The sequence below is a fragment of the Hemitrygon akajei genome, chromosome 31 (assembly GCF_048418815.1).
Source record: "Hemitrygon akajei chromosome 31, sHemAka1.3, whole genome shotgun sequence".
NCBI classification, from domain to species: domain Eukaryota; kingdom Metazoa; phylum Chordata; class Chondrichthyes; order Myliobatiformes; family Dasyatidae; genus Hemitrygon; species Hemitrygon akajei.
Genome location: NC_133154.1, coordinates 4,146,233 through 4,165,641, shown reverse-complemented (window position 1 = coordinate 4,165,641; position 19,409 = coordinate 4,146,233). Strand labels below are relative to the sequence as shown.

At 45.6% G+C, this 19,409-nt stretch overlaps 1 protein-coding gene across 1 annotated transcript in view; it reads right to left on the bottom strand.

Moving 5' to 3' along the window:
• Positions 1–19,409, bottom strand: part of tmprss6 (transmembrane serine protease 6) — a 104,797-nt gene that overhangs the window by 29,939 nt on the left and 55,449 nt on the right. Inside the window, exons 10-13 of the mRNA XM_073033984.1 lie at positions 17,471–17,580; positions 13,312–13,454; positions 10,883–10,981; positions 5,414–5,530 (exon numbers count right to left, since the gene is read on the bottom strand). Of these exons, the coding sequence (XP_072890085.1) occupies positions 5,414–5,530; positions 10,883–10,981; positions 13,312–13,454; positions 17,471–17,580 (469 nt within the window). The remainder of the gene's footprint in view (positions 1–5,413; positions 5,531–10,882; positions 10,982–13,311; positions 13,455–17,470; positions 17,581–19,409) is intronic.

The window sequence follows — 19,409 nt, the reverse complement described above, 5'->3', positions numbered from 1 at the left end:
ACACATATACACAAAGACACAGAAGCACACACACATATACAGATACACACACACTCACTGACACATATACACAAAGACACAGAAGCACACACACATATACAGATACACACACACTCACTGACACATATACACAAAGACACAGAAGCACACACACACACACACACACACTCACTGACACATATACACAAAGACACAGAAGCACACACACATATACAGATACACACACACACACTCACTGACACATATACACAAAGACACAGATACACACACACATATACAGATATACACACACACACACTCACTGACACATATACACAAAGACACAGAAGCACACACACACACACACACACACTCACTCACTGACACATATACACAGACACAGAAGCACACACACATATACAGATACACACACACTCACTGACACATATACACAAAGACACAGAAGCACACACACACACACTCACTGACACATATACACAAAGACACAGAAGCACACACACACTCAATGACACATATACACAAAGACACAGAAGCACACACACACACACTCACTGACACATATACACAGACACAGAAGCACACACACATATACAGATACACACACACACACTCACTGACACATATGCACAAAGACACAGAAGCACACACACACACACTCACTGACACATATACACAGACACAGAAGCACACACACATATACAGATACACACACACACACTCACTGACACATATGCACAAAGACACAGAAGCACACACACATATACAGATACACACACACTCACTGACACATATACACAAAGACACAGAAGCACACACACACACACTCACTGACACATATACACAGACACAGAAGCACACACACATATACAGATACACACACACACTCACTGACACATATACACAAAGACACAGAAGCACACACACATATACAGATACACACACACACTCACTGACACATATACACAAAGACACAGAAGCACACACACACACACACACACTGACACATATACACAGACACAGAAGCACACACACATATACAGATACACACACACACTCACTGACACATATACACAAAGACACAGAAGCACACACACATATACAGATACACACACACACTCACTGACACATATACACAAAGACACAGAAGCACACACACATATACAGATACACACACACACTCACTGACACATATACACAAAGACACAGAAGCACACACACACACACACACTCACTGACACATATACACAAAGACACAGAAGCACACACACACACACTCACTGACACATATACACAGACACAGAAGCACACACACACACACACACACACTCACTGACACATATACACAAAGACACAGAAGCACACACACACACACACTCACTGACACATATACACAGACACAGAAGCACACACACATATACAGATACACACACACACACTCACTGACACATATACACAAAGACACAGAAGCACACACACATATACAGATACACACACACACTCTCTGACACATATACACAAAGACACAGAAGCACACACACACACACTCACTGACACATATACACAAAGACACAGAAGCACACACACACACACACTCACTGACACATATACACAAAGACACAGAAGCACACACACACACACACACTCACTGACACATATACACAGACACAGAAGCACACACACATATACAGATACACACACACACACTCACTGACACATATACACAAAGACACAGAAGCACACACACATATACAGATACACACACACACACACTCACTGACACATATGCACAAAGACACAGAAGCACACACACATATACAGATACACACACACTCACTGACACATATACACAAAGACACAGAAGCACACACACACACACTCACTGACACATATACACAGACACAGAAGCACACACACATATACAGATACACACACACACACTCACTGACACATATACACAAAGACACAGAAGCACACACACATATACAGATACACACACACTCACTGACACATATACACAAAGACACAGAAGCACACACACATATACAGATACACACACACACACACTCACTGACACATATACACAAAGACACAGAAGCACACACACACACACTCACTGACACATATACACAAAGACACAGAAGCACACACACATATACAGATACACACACACACACACTCACTGACACATATACACAAAGACACAGAAGCACACACACATATACAGATACACACACACTCACTGACACATATACACAAAGACACAGAAGCACACACACATATACAGATACACACACACTCACTGACACATATACACAAAGACACAGAAGCACACACACACACACACACACACTCACTGACACATATACACAAAGACACAGAAGCACACACACATATACAGATACACACACACACACTCACTGACACATATACACAAAGACACAGATACACACACACATATACAGATATACACACACACACACACTCACTGACACATATACACAAAGACACAGAAGCACACACACACACACACACTCACTGACACATATACACAGACACAGAAGCACACACACATATACAGATACACACACACTCACTGACACATATACACAAAGACACAGAAGCACACACACACACACACACACACACTCACTGACACATATACACAAAGACACAGATACACACACACATATACAGATATACACACACACACTCACTGACACATATACACAAAGACACAGAAGCACACACACACACACACTCACTGACACATATACACAAAGACACAGAAGCACACACACACACACTCACTGACACATATACACAAAGACACAGAAGCACACACACACTCAATGACACATATACACAAAGACACAGAAGCACACACACACACACTCACTGACACATATACACAGACACAGAAGCACACACACATATACAGATACACACACACACACTCACTGACACATATGCACAAAGACACAGAAGCACACACACACACACTCACTGACACATATACACAGACACAGAAGCACACACACATATACAGATACACACACACACACTCACTGACACATATGCACAAAGACACAGAAGCACACACACATATACAGATACACACACACTCACTGACACATATACACAAAGACACAGAAGCACACACACACACACTCACTGACACATATACACAGACACAGAAGCACACACACATATACAGATACACACACACACACTCACTGACACATATACACAAAGACACAGAAGCACACACACATATACAGATACACACACACACTCACTGACACATATACACAAAGACACAGAAGCACACACACACACACACACACACTGACACATATACACAGACACAGAAGCACACACACATATACAGATACACACACACACTCACTGACACATATACACAAAGACACAGAAGCACACACACATATACAGATACACACACACACTCACTGACACATATACACAAAGACACAGAAGCACACACACATATACAGATACACACACACACTCACTGACACATATACACAAAGACACAGAAGCACACACACACACACACACACACTCACTGACACATATACACAAAGACACAGAAGCACACACACACACACTCACTGACACATATACACAGACACAGAAGCACACACACACACACACACACACTCACTGACACATATACACAAAGACACAGAAGCACACACACACACACACTCACTGACACATATACACAGACACAGAAGCACACACACATATACAGATACACACACACACACTCACTGACACATATACACAAAGACACAGAAGCACACACACATATACAGATACACACACACACACACTCACTGACACATATACACAAAGACACAGAAGCACACACACACACACTCACTGACACATATACACAAAGACACAGAAGCACACACACACACACACTCACTGACACATATACACAAAGACACAGAAGCACACACACACACACACTCACTGACACATATACACAGACACAGAAGCACACACACATATACAGATACACACACACACACTCACTGACACATATACACAAAGACACAGAAGCACACACACATATACAGATACACACACACACACACTCACTGACACATATGCACAAAGACACAGAAGCACACACACATATACAGATACACACACACTCACTGACACATATACACAAAGACACAGAAGCACACACACACACACTCACTGACACATATACACAGACACAGAAGCACACACACATATACAGATACACACACACACACTCACTGACACATATACACAAAGACACAGAAGCACACACACATATACAGATACACACACACTCACTGACACATATACACAAAGACACAGAAGCACACACACATATACAGATACACACACACACACACACTCACTGACACATATACACAAAGACACAGAAGCACACACACACACACTCACTGACACATATACACAAAGACACAGAAGCACACACACATATACAGATACACACACACACACACTCACTGACACATATACACAAAGACACAGAAGCACACACACATATACAGATACACACACACTCACTGACACATATACACAAAGACACAGAAGCACACACACATATACAGATACACACACACTCACTGACACATATACACAAAGACACAGAAGCACACACACATATACAGATACACACACACTCACTGACACATATACACAAAGACACAGAAGCACACACACATATACAGATACACACACCCACACACACTCACTGACACATATACACAAAGACACAGAAGCACACACACACACACTCACTGACACATATACACAAAGACACAGATACACACACACATATACAGATATACACACACACACACTCACTGACACATATACACAAAGACACAGAAGCACACACACACACACACACACACTCACTCACTGACACATATACACAGACACAGAAGCACACACACATATACAGATACACACACACTCACTGACACATATACACAAAGACACAGAAGCACACACACACACACACACACACACTCACTGACACATATACACAAAGACACAGATACACACACACATATACAGATATACACACACACACACTCACTGACACATATACACAAAGACACAGAAGCACACACACACACACACTCACTGACACATATACACAAAGACACAGAAGCACACACACACACACACACACACACACACTCACTGACACATATACACAAAGACACAGATACACACACACAACGAGCATGTGCAAAAATATTTCAACATAAAGTGAGCAAACTGCAAGCTGAGCTTTGAGAGTTGGTGATGCTGGCAGCTTGAGTGAGGAAGATTCCTTGGAGAGAGATGCCAAAATGGCCGGCGTGGGACCTACCTTCATTACAGCTCTCCTCGTCACTCTCTCCTTCACAGTCGCTCAGGTGGTTGCAGACCTTGTGAAGCGAGAGGCAGGAGCTGCTCTCCCCGTCGCACAGATACTGCGCAGGACAGACTAGGGAAAGAGAGAGACAGAGAGAGGCTCGGTGAATCATCGGACAACGAGTGTAAGAGGGAGGGGAGTGAAAGAGGAAGTGAGGTGGAGGGAGTGTGAGGAGGCAAGCTTGGGAGGTGGAAAGAGTGGGGGAAGAATCTCATTACGGAAAGGTTGAGTTACAACCTCAAAAAAATCCAGCAGAATTTTCAAATATTATTTTCCCGAATAAAAATCAGTCATTGTTACTATTTTCTATGTAAACACTCAGTGGCCATTTTATTAGGCACACCGGCTTATTAACGCAAATATCTAATCAGCCAATCATGCGGCAGGAACTCAATGCATAAAAGCATGCAGACATGGTCAAGAGGTTCAGTTGTTGTTCAGACCAAACATCAGAATGGGGAAGAAATGTGATCTAAGAGAGTTTGACTGTGGAATGATCGTTGGTGATTTGAGTATCTCAGAAACTGCTGATCTCCGGGGGTTTTCATGCACAGGAATGACTGGGTTTCCTCCGGGTGATCCGGCTTCCTCGCACAGTACAAAGTTGGTTTGTACCTATTAGTAGGTGAATTGGTGACTGTAAATTCTTGGGTTAAATCAGTGAGTTGCTGGGCGGGGTGTCTTTGAGCTGGAAGGTTGGCACCACAATGTATCTCTAAACAGGCAGTTCTGTGGGCGGAAACACCTTGTTAATGAGAGAGGTCAGAGGAGAATGGCCAAGCTGACAGAAAGGTGACGGTAACTCAAATAGCCACACGTTACAACAGTGGTGCGCAGAAAAGCATCTCTGATTGCACAACACATCAAACCTTGAAGTGAATGGGCTACAGCAGCAGAAGACCACGAACATACACACAGAGGCCACTTTATTGAAGGAGGTACTGAATAAAGTGGCCACTGAATGAATATCCAACATTTTCCTTGATTGATTTGAACCTAAACAGTCTATAACTGTATTTTCTCCTCTCCCTTTCTTCCTCGGTAAGGTTTTGATTGCTACGTTCCAAGCTTACCTTTCTGAATCTACAGAAGTTTAGAAGATCACCATCAGTACCATCACTGTGTCCAAGATCAGAGGTTAGTTTCCTCTGTCACATGCAATGAAACGTTTCATTTGCGTCGCATCAAATCCGTGAGGATTGTGCTGGGGACAGCCTGCAAGTATCGTCGCACTTCCGGCGGCAACAGAGCGTGCCCACAACTCACTGACCCTATCCTGTACGTCTTTGGAATGTGGGAAGAAGGCGGAGCGCCCGGAGGAAACCCACGTGGTCACAGAGGAGAACGTGCACACTCTGTTCCTAAGAGGCGTTTACAGAGCACGGAAATTAGCGGTTAGTGCAACACTGTTACAGCTCGGGCCATCAGAGTTCAGAGTTTAATTCCCCTGTCGTCTGTGTCCTCCCTGTGGATGCGTGGCTTTCCTCCCACAATTCAAAGAAGTACTCATTTGTAGGTTAATTGGTTATTTTAACTTGCTGGGCCAGCAGGGCCTGTTCCATGTTGTATCTCTAAATAAAACAAAAGGTCAAGGTTGATAAGTGTAGTTGGCATCAGCATCAGACATCGAGGCAAATGGCCCCGGGTTCGAATCCGGCCGCTGTCCATCCACGAGCATCGAGCTAGCGGCTCAGCCTCGTTATAAAAAGTTGAATGCTACAGAAACGTCATGAAGTGCCACCCGATGTGCCACAAGGTGTGCCAAGGAACAACACACACACGTTTGATGGGGAGAGGTGGGGTCTGAAGGAGGAGGGAGACACAGTGAACTGGGGAACACAAACTACAAGGAACACACACAAGATGACGAAGGAACTCAGCAGGTCAGGCAGCATCCATGGTCCAAGCCCTTCATCAGGACTGGAAAGGAAGTTGGGGGTGGGGGAGAAGATGCCAGAATAGAAGGTGGGGTGAGGAGATGGAGGACATAGCAGGTGATAGGTTAAGTCAGATGGGTAGGGGAGGGGTTAATGAAGTAAGAAGCTGGAAGGTGATAAGTGGAAAAGGTGATGGGCTGAAGAAGGAGGAATCTGATAGGAGAGGAGAGTGGACCATGGGAGGAAGGGAAGGAGGATAGAAACCATGAGGGAGGGAGCATTCAACATGGGAAGGTTAGGTCACCACAAACACATCCTGTAAGTATCACTGTCTTCACCATTCACCCCATTCATTTGAAAACTAAACACATGATTGAATTTTTTTTTACTCTTTCATGAGCACAAACTTAACACCGCCATCAATGTTTAAGCTGAGAACTGAATGCAGACAGGAAAGGTGGTAACTTATAAAAACACAAGATTATACAGATGCTGGAAATCCGGAGTAGCACACTTAAAATGCTGGAGAAACTCAGCAGGTCTGGCAGCATCTGTGGAGAGGAATAAATGGTCGATATTTCCGGTTGAGACCTTTCATCAGGACTGGAAAGGAAGGTGGAAGAAGGTAGGGGGAGGGGAAAGGAATTTATTGGGAGGGGCAGGTGATGGGGCAAGCGGCTGTTGAGTACTGCTCATCAGGACTGACCCAGCTGGTACTTTGGTATCAGAATTGGATTATTATTGTCAGCTACAGAGATACAATGAAAACTAAGTTTTGCAAAAGTTACTCCATATTCAGAACATTTCAAAATAAGTGTGTGTGCATGTGTGTGTACCCTTGTTTCCCTTAAACATTTTAACTTTCACCCTTAACCCATGACCTTTAATTCTAGTCTCTCACAATCTCAGTGAAAAAAGCCTGCTTGCATTTATCCTACCTATACCACTTATAATTTTGTATACTTCAGCCAGATCTCCCTTTCTCTTGTGCTCCAGGGCATAACTTCCCAAACTATTCAGGCTATCAAATCCCAGAAACATCCTTGTAAAGTTTCTCTGTGGTCATTCAAGCTTATTGACATCTTTCCTGTAGGTAGGTGACCAGAAATGCACACAATACTCCAAATTAGGCCTCACAATTTCAACACAATATCTCAACTCATATACTTAATGTTTTGAATTATGAAGTTCAATTCAATGTGCTAAAACCACATCTAACTGTGATACCACTTTCAAAGAATTATGGATTTCTATCGCCAGATCCCTCTGTTCTACCACAATCCTCAGTTTAAGACCTACTTTGGTTGGTTATCCCAAAGTGCAACACCTCACATTTGTCTGTATTAAATTCCATCAGCCATTTTTCCAGCTGGTCCAGTTCCCATTACGAGTTTGAAAGCCCTCCTTGCTGTCCATGACATCCCCAATCTTGGTGTCATCCACAAATTTGCTGATCCAGTTAAGCACAGTATCATCCAGATTATTGATATGGATGACAAGTAATGAAGGGCCCAGCACCAATCCCTGTGGTACTCCACTAGTCACAGGCCTCCAGTCAGAGAAGCAACCATCTACTACCATTCTCTGTCTTCTCCCACTAAACCAGTGTCTAATTCCATTTACAACTTCATCCTCAATACCAAAAGGCTGATTCTTCTTGACCAGCCTCCCATGTGGGGCCTTGTCAAAGGCCATGGAGACAACATGCACTGCCTTGCCTTCATCAACCTTCCTGATAATTTCCTTGTTTGGGTATATACCTCTAGAATGGTTGAAAAGAGATAAATATTTAACAAATGTACAGCTGGTGGCCGGTAAAAAGACTCTTACTAGGAAGTGGTTATCACAGGAGAGTCCAACCTTAAATGCATGGATGGAAATTAGAACAGACATTTACAAAATGGAGAAGATAACAGCATCTGTTAATCATGAGTTGGAACAATTCGATTGATACTGGGAAAAATGGTTTAACTACTTAACACCTCATAGGCCTGATTTTATTCTCACAAATCAATGAATATGTTGTAAAAAAAGATCACTCCCTACTTGTACATAGTTTTCTCCTTTTGCCTGTTCTTTCTTTCCACTCTTTTCTATAAGTGCATACCTCAGATAAATATTATGTGGAGATTTGTGGCATATATGACTATATGATATATATGTACAATATCTGAAATACATCTTATGGAAATGTTTGTTTGATGATGAACTTCAATAAAAAATAAATTACAAAAAAAAAAGAAAAACTATAAGATTGGTTAGATATGACCTACCACACACGAAGCCATGCTGACTACCCTTAATGAGTCCCTGACTATCCAAGTCCCTTGCAATAACTTTCACACACAACTGATATCAAGCTCATGTGTCTTTAGTTTCCCAGCTCATCCTTAGAGACTTTCTTAAACAACGGAACAACATTAGCTATTCTCCATTCCTCCAGCACCTCACCTGTTGCTAAGGACATGTTAAATATCTCTGCCAGGGCTCCTGCAGTTTCTGCTACCCCTCCCACAGGGTCTGAGGGAACAGCTGGTCAGGCCCTGGGGATTTATCCACTCAAACTTGCCTCAAGGCAGCAAACACATTCTCCTCCGTAACCTGTATATAAACAGGAATAAATGCACTCGCTCTAGAAACAACTTACTGCTGCTAGGTAACCCACCTTTGGGATGTGGGAGCACCCAAGAGAAACCTACACTGTCACAGGGCCCAACACACTCAGAGTTCTGGAGGAACTCAGTAAGTCAGGCAGCATCTATGGAGGAAAATGAACAGTCAGCGTTTTGTGCTTCAACAGCAGTCCATTACCCTCCGCAGATACTGCCCGACCTTCTGAGCTCCTCTAAGTCTTTTGAGTGTGTTGGTCAAGATTTGTTTGTGTCTTGTCCACAGGGGGAGCATGCAAACTCCACACAGACAGCACCCGACATCAGGACTGAATGCTGTGCAGCTGGAGAAAGTTCCAGAGATAGGGAAGGTGGGTATAGGGTGAGCGCATTGAGGAGATTTAAACAGGAGATCTGTATTACAAAATTAGAGCAACATGTCTTTCCATGGCCTCCTCTTCTGCCACAGTTAGGCCACTCTCAGGGAGGAGAAGCCTCCAACCCGATGAACGTCAACTTCTCCTTCCGGTGATCTTTTTCTCCCTCTTCCCCAGTCTGGCCATCACCTCTTCCCATGGTGCCCCTTCTCTTCCCTGTCTCCCACGGTCCACTCTCCTCTCCTATCAGATTCTTCCTTCTCCAGCCCTCTACCTTATCCGTCCCCTTGGCTTCACCTGTCACCTTCCAGCTAGCCTCCTTCCCCTCCCCCCACCTTTTCATCCCCGCTTCTTCCCCCTTCCTTTCTAGTCTTGATGAAGGGCCTCGGCCCAAAATGTCGATCGCCTATTCGTTGCCACAGATGCTGACTGACCTGCTGAATTCCTCCAGTGTGTTGCTCTGGATTTCCGGCACCTGCAGAATCGGGCCTTGTCTGGTAGCTGACCCCCCCCCCCCCCCACCCCAGCTCCCTCTGGGAAAGATGCAGCGTTTTGTTTTACCACAGTTGTTCTCGTCCACGTTATTGCTGCAGTCTTTCAGGCCGTCGCACTCTGGGACGCAGAGACCAGACACCGTGCACAAGACACCTTCGGGGCAGGCTGTAACACAGACAGAGGAACAGTCAATGCAAAGCTGCAGTTTCGCAGATCCATGGCTACTTTACCGAGGCAACAGGAAATGCCCCTCGTATCAGTATTGGCTTATCACTGTCCCACATACCGAGACACAGTGAAAAGCCTGTCTTTTAAATTGTTTGTAGAACTAAAAACTGAGCACGTCCCATCACAGGTAAAGCCCTCTCCGCCATCTACACAGAGCACTGTCGCAGAAAAGGTGCATCTATCATCAGGGACCCTCACCACCCAGGCCGTGCTCTCCTCTCGCTGCTGCAGGAGTCTCAGGACCCCCACCACCCAGGCCGTGCTCTCCTCTCGCTGCTGCAGGAGTCTCAGGACCCCCACCACCCAGGCCGTGCTCTCCTCTCGCTGCTGCAGGAGTCTCAGGACCCCCACCACCCAGGCCGTGCTCTCCTCTCGCTGCTGCAGGAGTCTCAGGACCCCCACCACTCGGTTCAGCAACAGTTATTACCCCTCAGCCGTCAGGCTCTTGAACTAGAGGGAATAACTTCACTCCGTATCACTTGTCCCATCACTGAACTGTTCCCACAACCTATGGAATCACTTTGAAGCTGTCTGCATCTCCTGTTCTTGATATTTACTGTTTATTTATTTATTACTTTCTTTTTGTATTTGCACGATTTGTTGTCTTTTGCACATTGTTTGTCTGTACTTTTGGGTGTGGTCTTTCATTGTTTTTGTGAATGCCCACAAGAAAATGAATCTCAGGGTTGTGTATGGTGAGATATTTTACAAATTTACTTCGAACCCTGTGGTATAAATGGACACTTTTCCCACAGGGTCCCCTTATCCAGATTACCTGTAACTAGACAAGTCACCCATAGATGCTATCACATCCTCCCAAATCCTGCCACAGCAAGTGTGTAATTTTACGTTTAATGAAAGGTGTTTGATCAAACCTGGCAATGGCGATGAAAGTTGAGAAAATGTGAAGAGGCTGGAAACGGTGTGTGGTAACAGTGTTTTAAGTCATATTTTGTTCTCTAATACTGACTCCTCACATCTGAGCAACTGGTCATTCTAACCTCACGAATCTGATTCTTAAGGTCTCTGGGATGACTCTATAAAACCGTGGTTCGACCCCGCTTGGAATATTGTGTTCAGTTCTGATTGCCTCACTGTAGGGAGGATGCTGAAGGTTGCAGAGGAGATTCACCAGGGATACTGCCTGGATTAGAGGGCATTTTTTGTGAAAACAGGTCGAGTGGGGCTAGGGCTTTTTTCTTGAGAGGAAACTTGATAGAGGTGTACAAACGGATAAGAGGCATAGAAAGAGTGGATAACCAGAGAACAGTTCTCAGAGTGGAAGTGGCCAATACGAAGGGGCATAATTTGTATGCACAGGTATAGCCAGGGGTTGTTATGGGGACCAACTCCCACTATCTATTAAATGCTTCCAATGGTGTGCACCTCAAATAGCCTCTGACAACCCAGTCCACTTCCTGGCCTTCACGTGTGGCTTAGCTACTAAGCCTGGCGTAACTGTTTCTACTGACAGGAGAAGGGCAAAGGTGGGATACTGGTGCATTAAAGCCAGTTATTTTGGGCAGATGGGGCTTGTCTGCCATTAGGAGAAGGAAAACTCTGATCTCAAACCTGCACTGCCTCGTGGCTATACCCACTCATGGGGAAGACTTCGGGAGTAAACCCCGAGGGAAAAGTCCAGAGCTGGAGTCTCTAAGGCAATGCTGTCCAATGCTGACTGACAACTCCTGTGACGCCGCTGCTACCAAACTGTATCGGTCTCTGCAGTTCCTTTGGGTTCATCAGATACGTGGAGAGGGGGAGCCTGCTACACGGGCAACAGCTTGCTCTCCATATTGTACCGCCCTGGCTTGCGTATCCAGACAGCTAATGCAACATCCGCGGTCGCCCCTGACCGACAGAAGCCTCAACATCAAATAGGAGGGATGACAGAGTTAAGTTCTTCACACAGAGAGTGGTGGGTGCGTGGAACGGCCTGCCAGAGGTGGTGGTAGAGGCAGAAACATTAGGGACGTTTAAGAAACTCATAGATAGGCATGTGGATGATAGAAAAATGGAGGGATATGCGGGAGGGGGTTAGACTGATCTTGCAGTAGGTTAAAAGTTTGGCATAGCATTGTGGGCAGAAGTATCTCGATACTCTTCTCCAATCATCCCTCAAATTAGCCAGTTCTGCCCTGGGAAAAAGCCTCAGGGAGGGGCTTCCTGCTGCCCCACCACAGGGAAAAGGAATCTGGAGCTGGATGGAACTAGCATCTCCACGAGGCCCAACCAACACACTGCGCCCCCGCCCCAAACGCACGTACGGTCGGATTGGTTGAAGAGGCTGTACTGGAACTGGATGCCCGGCCCCGTCAGCGTCACCTCGGAGCTGAAGATCACTCTTGTGGTCAGCGTCACGGCGAAGATTCTCTCCGCGTACGGTTGCAGCAGTCTCTTTCCGCACAGCCTGGGGGGAGAGGAGGTGGCGTTAGGCATGCTTCAGGTGATGGGGGGGGGGGGAGGGTCCCAGTAATGGGGTAGGTGGGAGGTGGGTGGGCGAGGGAAGTGGGAATGATGTGAAAAGTAGGGAGGTGATTCTACAACCTACAGTCTCCCTTTCAAGGACTCTTTAAAGATTATTTATCAAAATACCTCTGTTTTCCGTCAAAATCTGAATGAGAATCAGGATCAGGTTTCTGGTATTTGTATGCCTGCAAAAAATTCCTGCTGCTGCCTGTAAGGAGTTTGTACGTTCTCCCTGTGGCCGCCTGGGTTCCGGTTTCCTCCCACAGTCCACACCATTGGTCAGTGTAAACTGCCCTGTGATTATGCTGAGGTGATATCGGGAATTGCTGGGCTGTATGGCTCGAAGGGCAGAAGGCCTATTCCACATGGTATCACAATAAACAAATAAAAAAACCAATTGTGGACATACGGTATTCTGTGAATTTTGTTGTTCTCTGACAGCAGTACAGTACAATACATGAAATTTACTATAAATTACAGTAAAATATGTATTTCAAAAATGAAATCATTAGTGCTAAAGTAGTCACTGACCAACGCAGTCCAAGGAGAACGCACACAAAATGCTGGGGGAGCTCAGCAGGTCAGGCAGCACCTACGGAAATGAATAAACAGCCGACGCTTCGGGCCGAGACCCTTCTTCAGGACCGAGAAGGAAGAGGGAAGACGCCAGAAGAAAAAGGTGGGGGGGGGGGGGGGGGGAGGAGAAGGAGGTCGGCTGGAAGGTGATAGGCGAGTGAGCAAGGTCAAGGGCTGGAGAAGAAGGAGTCTGACAGGAGAGGAGAGTGGGCCATGGGAGAAACGGAAGGAGGAGGGGCACAAACCGAGAAGTGTCACCAAGTTCCTGGCGACAAAATAGCACGCCCACAACTTACGGACCCCTAACCTGTATGTTTTTGGAATGTGGGAGGGAACCACAGCACCCTGGTGGAATTCCACATAGATTCAGACTCCTTCCAGTCGGCGACAGAAATTGAAAGCCAACTGGTGATCACCGGCACCTTAAAGCGTCGTGTTAACCACCACCGTGCCCTGTCCTCACGTTGTAGATCTCTTACTTGGACAATTCACCTTCTGTTGCACGTCGGTTGTCTGTTAGTTTTCTGTGCTATTTCTATTGTATTTCTTTACTTTCCTGTGAATGCTCACCAAGAAAATGAACCTCAAAGTCATGAATGGTAACATATGTGTACTCTCTAAATTAATTTACCTTCGAATTTGAACTTTGGTAAGTGAAAGAGGTAAATTGTTGAGGAAGAAGGAATCTGATAGAGGTCTGTTGGTCGGGGTTGACCATGGACATTGTGTCTTAGTTGTCTAGATACGCAAGCCAGGGCAGTACGATATGGAGAGCAAGCTGTTGCCCGTGTAGCAGGCTCCCCCTCTCCATGCAGCCGATAAATCCAACGGAACTGGAGAGACCGATACAATTTAGCACCAATGCCATCGCAGAACCGAATGCAGGACTGCCTTAGGGACTCCCGCTCTGGACTTTTCCCTCTGGGTTTCCTCCTGAAGCCTTCCCCCATGAGCAGGTATAGCTGCAAGGCAGCGGAGGTTTGAGATCAAAGTTTTCTTGCCCTAGATGAGCTGCCAACCAGGGCTGACGAGCCCCATCTGCCCGAAGTGACAGGTTTTAAGGCACCAGTAACCCGCCCTTGCCCCATCTCCTCCCAGTAGCAATGGTTCCACTGGGTTTAGTACAGTGGTTCCCAACCTTTTTTTGGCCATGCCCCACCTAATCACCTCTAAAATCCTGATGCCCCCTGTGGTGATATATAATTCTTATTATTCAAAAAGTGAACTCCTATTCACCTGGAGGAAGCCTAAAAGACCATTAACTTGGTTTAAACAAGCTTCCAAAGAACATGGCATTCATGAAAGAGAAAAATAAAAGAACCAAAGGACTGTTAAAGTTCTGAGGAAGAAATTACTAAGAAATTGTAAAAAAGACAACATTAAGTGATATTAAAATAATAATAATAATAAATAAATAAAACAATGCCGATTCGTTTCTACAGCATGCAAAGACAGATACACCGTTTAAAAGAGATGACGCAATGTACACACCTTCACACCACCAAGAACCGAAAGCTACTGCAAAAAGCAGCATTGGCGCGACCTCGTACGAGTTTCTTACGCATTTGGACTTGTTCATTCGTTCCTTCCTACATCAGTCAATTCATTAATTTAATTATGAAAGCCATTTGATGGTTGTAATGATGGTGATACACTATATATACAGTACTTACGCAATTACATATGTACATACACAAGTATTTTTATGTATGCATACTGTATATACACATATGTATTAACTCGCACACACACTCATACTCACACAGACTTACTAGAAAAAATTCACTGTTAATAACTCATTCTCGAATTGCCCCCCTTAAAAATCAAATTACCCCCCTGTAGGGTGTACGCCCCACGTTGGGAACCACTGGTTTAGTAGCTAAACCTCACGTGAAGGCCAGTAGCTGAACTTGGTTGTCAGAGGCTGTTTGAGACACACGCCATTGGAAGTATTTTTAAAAAAGTTTATTGAGATACAGCGTGGAATGGGCCCTTCCAGCCCTTCGGGCTGCGCTGCCAGCAACCCCCGATTTAACCCTAGCCTAATCACAGGACAGTTTACAATCACCAATTAACCGACCGACCAGTACATCTTTGGACTGTGGGAGGAAACCAGAGCACCTGGAGGAAACCCACGGTCACGGTGAGAAGATACAAAGTTTTTACAGACAGTGGCTGGAATTTAACAGGTTGCGGGAGCTTACCGCCACTACAACCCCCGGCCTTAAGGACAGGTCCAGAGGAAGGAGCAACACACATAAAATGCTGGAGGGACTCGGCAGGCCAGACAGCATCTGGGGAAAGAGTACAGTCCTGCGTGCTGCCTGGCCTGCCGAGTTCCTCCAGCATTTTGTGCGTGTCGCTCGGAGTTCCAGCATCGGCAGATTTTCTCTTGTTTGTGACCAAAGGAGATGGGCAAGTCATGAAGAGAAGAAACTAATTTGAGGCTGATACCCTCCACAAGTGCCCTAAAGACCTCCTCTAATTTTGTCTTGGTTTAAGTTCCACCTGGAAGTTCCTGAATTTCCTTTGTGGAAGAGCTGGGAGAAACTCTGCTCCGGAGTTCGGGACGGGGTCCACAGCACCTACTGGAGGGTGGCTGTGTAGGGAATGAGGGAGACCTTCGTGATGCAGTGCAATTGGACACAAGCACTGTTCTGTACTTGGGAAGAAGGAACGCTGAGCTCTGCTCGGTCAGTGGTTAGCCCGATTCCCTCTCCAGCACACCAGGTTGGAAGTGACGCTCCCGTGTGGTACCAGGGGAGTGCAGCATTGCCACAGGTGATGCCTTTCGGCCCTTCTCTGCTGGGCTTCAAAGCACCCGCAAAGCAGCGGCGAATGGACCCAGCCCGTGGGATCTTGCTGTACACACACTGGCTTCCACAACACAACCGCAATCGCAGGTACTCAACAGAACCGGGGGGGCATCACGAGGTGCTGGAAGGTGCTTTAATAGAGGATAAAGATTAGTTTTATTTCTCACATGTACCTTGAAACACACAGTTAAACGCACAGTTGATGACCAACACAGTCCGAGGATGTGCTGGAGGCAGCCAGCAAGTGTTGCCGTGCGTCCTGTCCCAACCCAGCATGCCCGCAACTCACTAACCTGAACTGGTACGTTTTTGGACTGTGGGAGGAAACTGGAGCTGGAGACCCGCACAGTCACAGGGACGAAACACCTAAACTCCTTACAGTCTGCGGCAGGGACGGAATCTGGGATGGTGACCACAGGGCCTGCAAAGTAACCGCAATGCTACCGCGTCACCCGGTTTTCTGTAAATGCCGGTCATATTTGTCAACTGTACTCCACCAGGTGTGACCGGGGAAGATGGAAGGAGGAAAAGAACAAAAAAAACAACAAGAAGAGGTCAAACTTACTTTCGGTTTTGTATCATCCACTGGCCTTGGGAGCAGGGATCTCTGAACAAGGGTGTGTCCAGTTCGTAGCCGTCAAACCACAAAGTGATTCCATAGTCAAGGGATGGGACCTGTGGGGTGAGACAGGACACAGAGAGAAGGTGAACCAGGTCCCTGGCCTTTCACTGTGACAACTGAGTAAAGTTCATCATAGCAGATTTATTATCAAAGTACATATATGTCACAATCCGAAGTTAGGTAAGTCGGCTGGACAAGTGATGTACTACAGGGTTCTGAAAGAAGTGGCTGAAGAGATGGTGGAGGCATTAGTAATGATCTTTCAAGAATCTCTAGATTCTGGCATGGTTCTAGAGGACTATAAGATTGCAAATGTCATTCCACTCTTCAAAAAGGGAGAGAGGCATGAGGAAAGGGAATTACAGGCCAGCTCGTCTGACCTCAGTGGTTGGAGTCGATTGCTTTTGGGATACTTGGAGGCACGTGATAAGCAGCCTGGGTTCCTCAAAGGAAAATCTTGCCCGACAGATCTGCTGGAATTATTTGAAGAAATAACAAACAGGATAGACAAAGGAGAATTGGTTGATGATGTGTGCCTGGATTTTCAGAAGGCCTTTGACAAGGTGCCACACATGAGGCTACTTAACAAGCTGTGAGCCCATGGTATTACAGGAAAGATTCTAGCATGGATAAAACAGTGGCTGACTGGCAGAAGGCAGAGTGTGGGAATAAAGGGATCATTTATTTACTTATTGATTGACATACAGCATGAAGCGTGCCACGTCACCCAGTACCCCACGATTTAATCCTACCCAACCACAGGACAATTTACAATGACCAATTAACCTACCAGATGGTATGTCTCTGAACTGTGGGAGGAAACCGGAGCACCCGGAGGAAACCCACGCAATCAAGGGGAGAACGTGCAAACTCCTTACAGGCAGCAGTGGGAATTTATCATGGGTCACTGGAACCGTAAAGCATTGTGCTAAGCTCTACACTATTACGCCTGCTGGTGGCTAATGGTGTTCCACAGGGGTCTGTGTTAGGGTCACTGCTTTTTACGATATAGGTAATTGATTTGGATGATGGAATTGATGATTTTGTTGCAAAGTTGCCAGGTGATATGAGGCTCTGGAATGCTGAAGAATGATGTGTGACCTCGTTGAAACCTATTGTATCTCGAAAGGCCTTGATAACGTGGACGTGGAGAAGATGTTTCCTGTGGTGGGGGAGTCGATGACCAGAGGACACAGCCTCAGAATAGGGTGGGCATCCTTTAAGAATGGAGAGGAGGAGGAATTTCTTCAGCCAGAGAGACATAAATCTATGGAATTTGTTGCCCCAGGTTGCTGTGGAGGCCAAATGGTTGCGTTTATTTAAGACGAAGGTTGATAGATTCTTGATTGGTCAGGGTATGAAGAGATGCAGGAGACTGGGGCTGAGAGGGAAATGGATCAGCCATGATGAATTGGCGGAGCAGACTTGATGGGCCAAATGGCCTATTTCTGCCTCTATATCATATGATTTATATAAAACCACAAGATTTATTTTCTTCATTTTCTCATGGGCAAACACAGCAAATACAAGAAATGCAGTAGAATCAATAAAAGACTGAACCCAACAGGACAAACAACTGAGGTGCAAAAGACAACAGATAGTGCAAATACAAAACAAATAATAATAATAAATAAATAAATATCAAGAACGAGATGAAGAGTCCTTGAAAGTGAGTCCATAGGTTGTGGGAACATTTCAGTGATGGGGTGAGTGAAGTTATCCCCTCTGGTTCAAAAGCCTGATGGTTGAGGGGTGATAACTGATCCTGAACCTGGTGGCGTGGCTCCTGAACCTTCTTTTCATTGGCAGCACTGAGAAGAGAGCGTGACCTACGTGGTGGGCGTCCCTCATGGCAAAGTTCTGTGTAAACGTGCTCAACGGT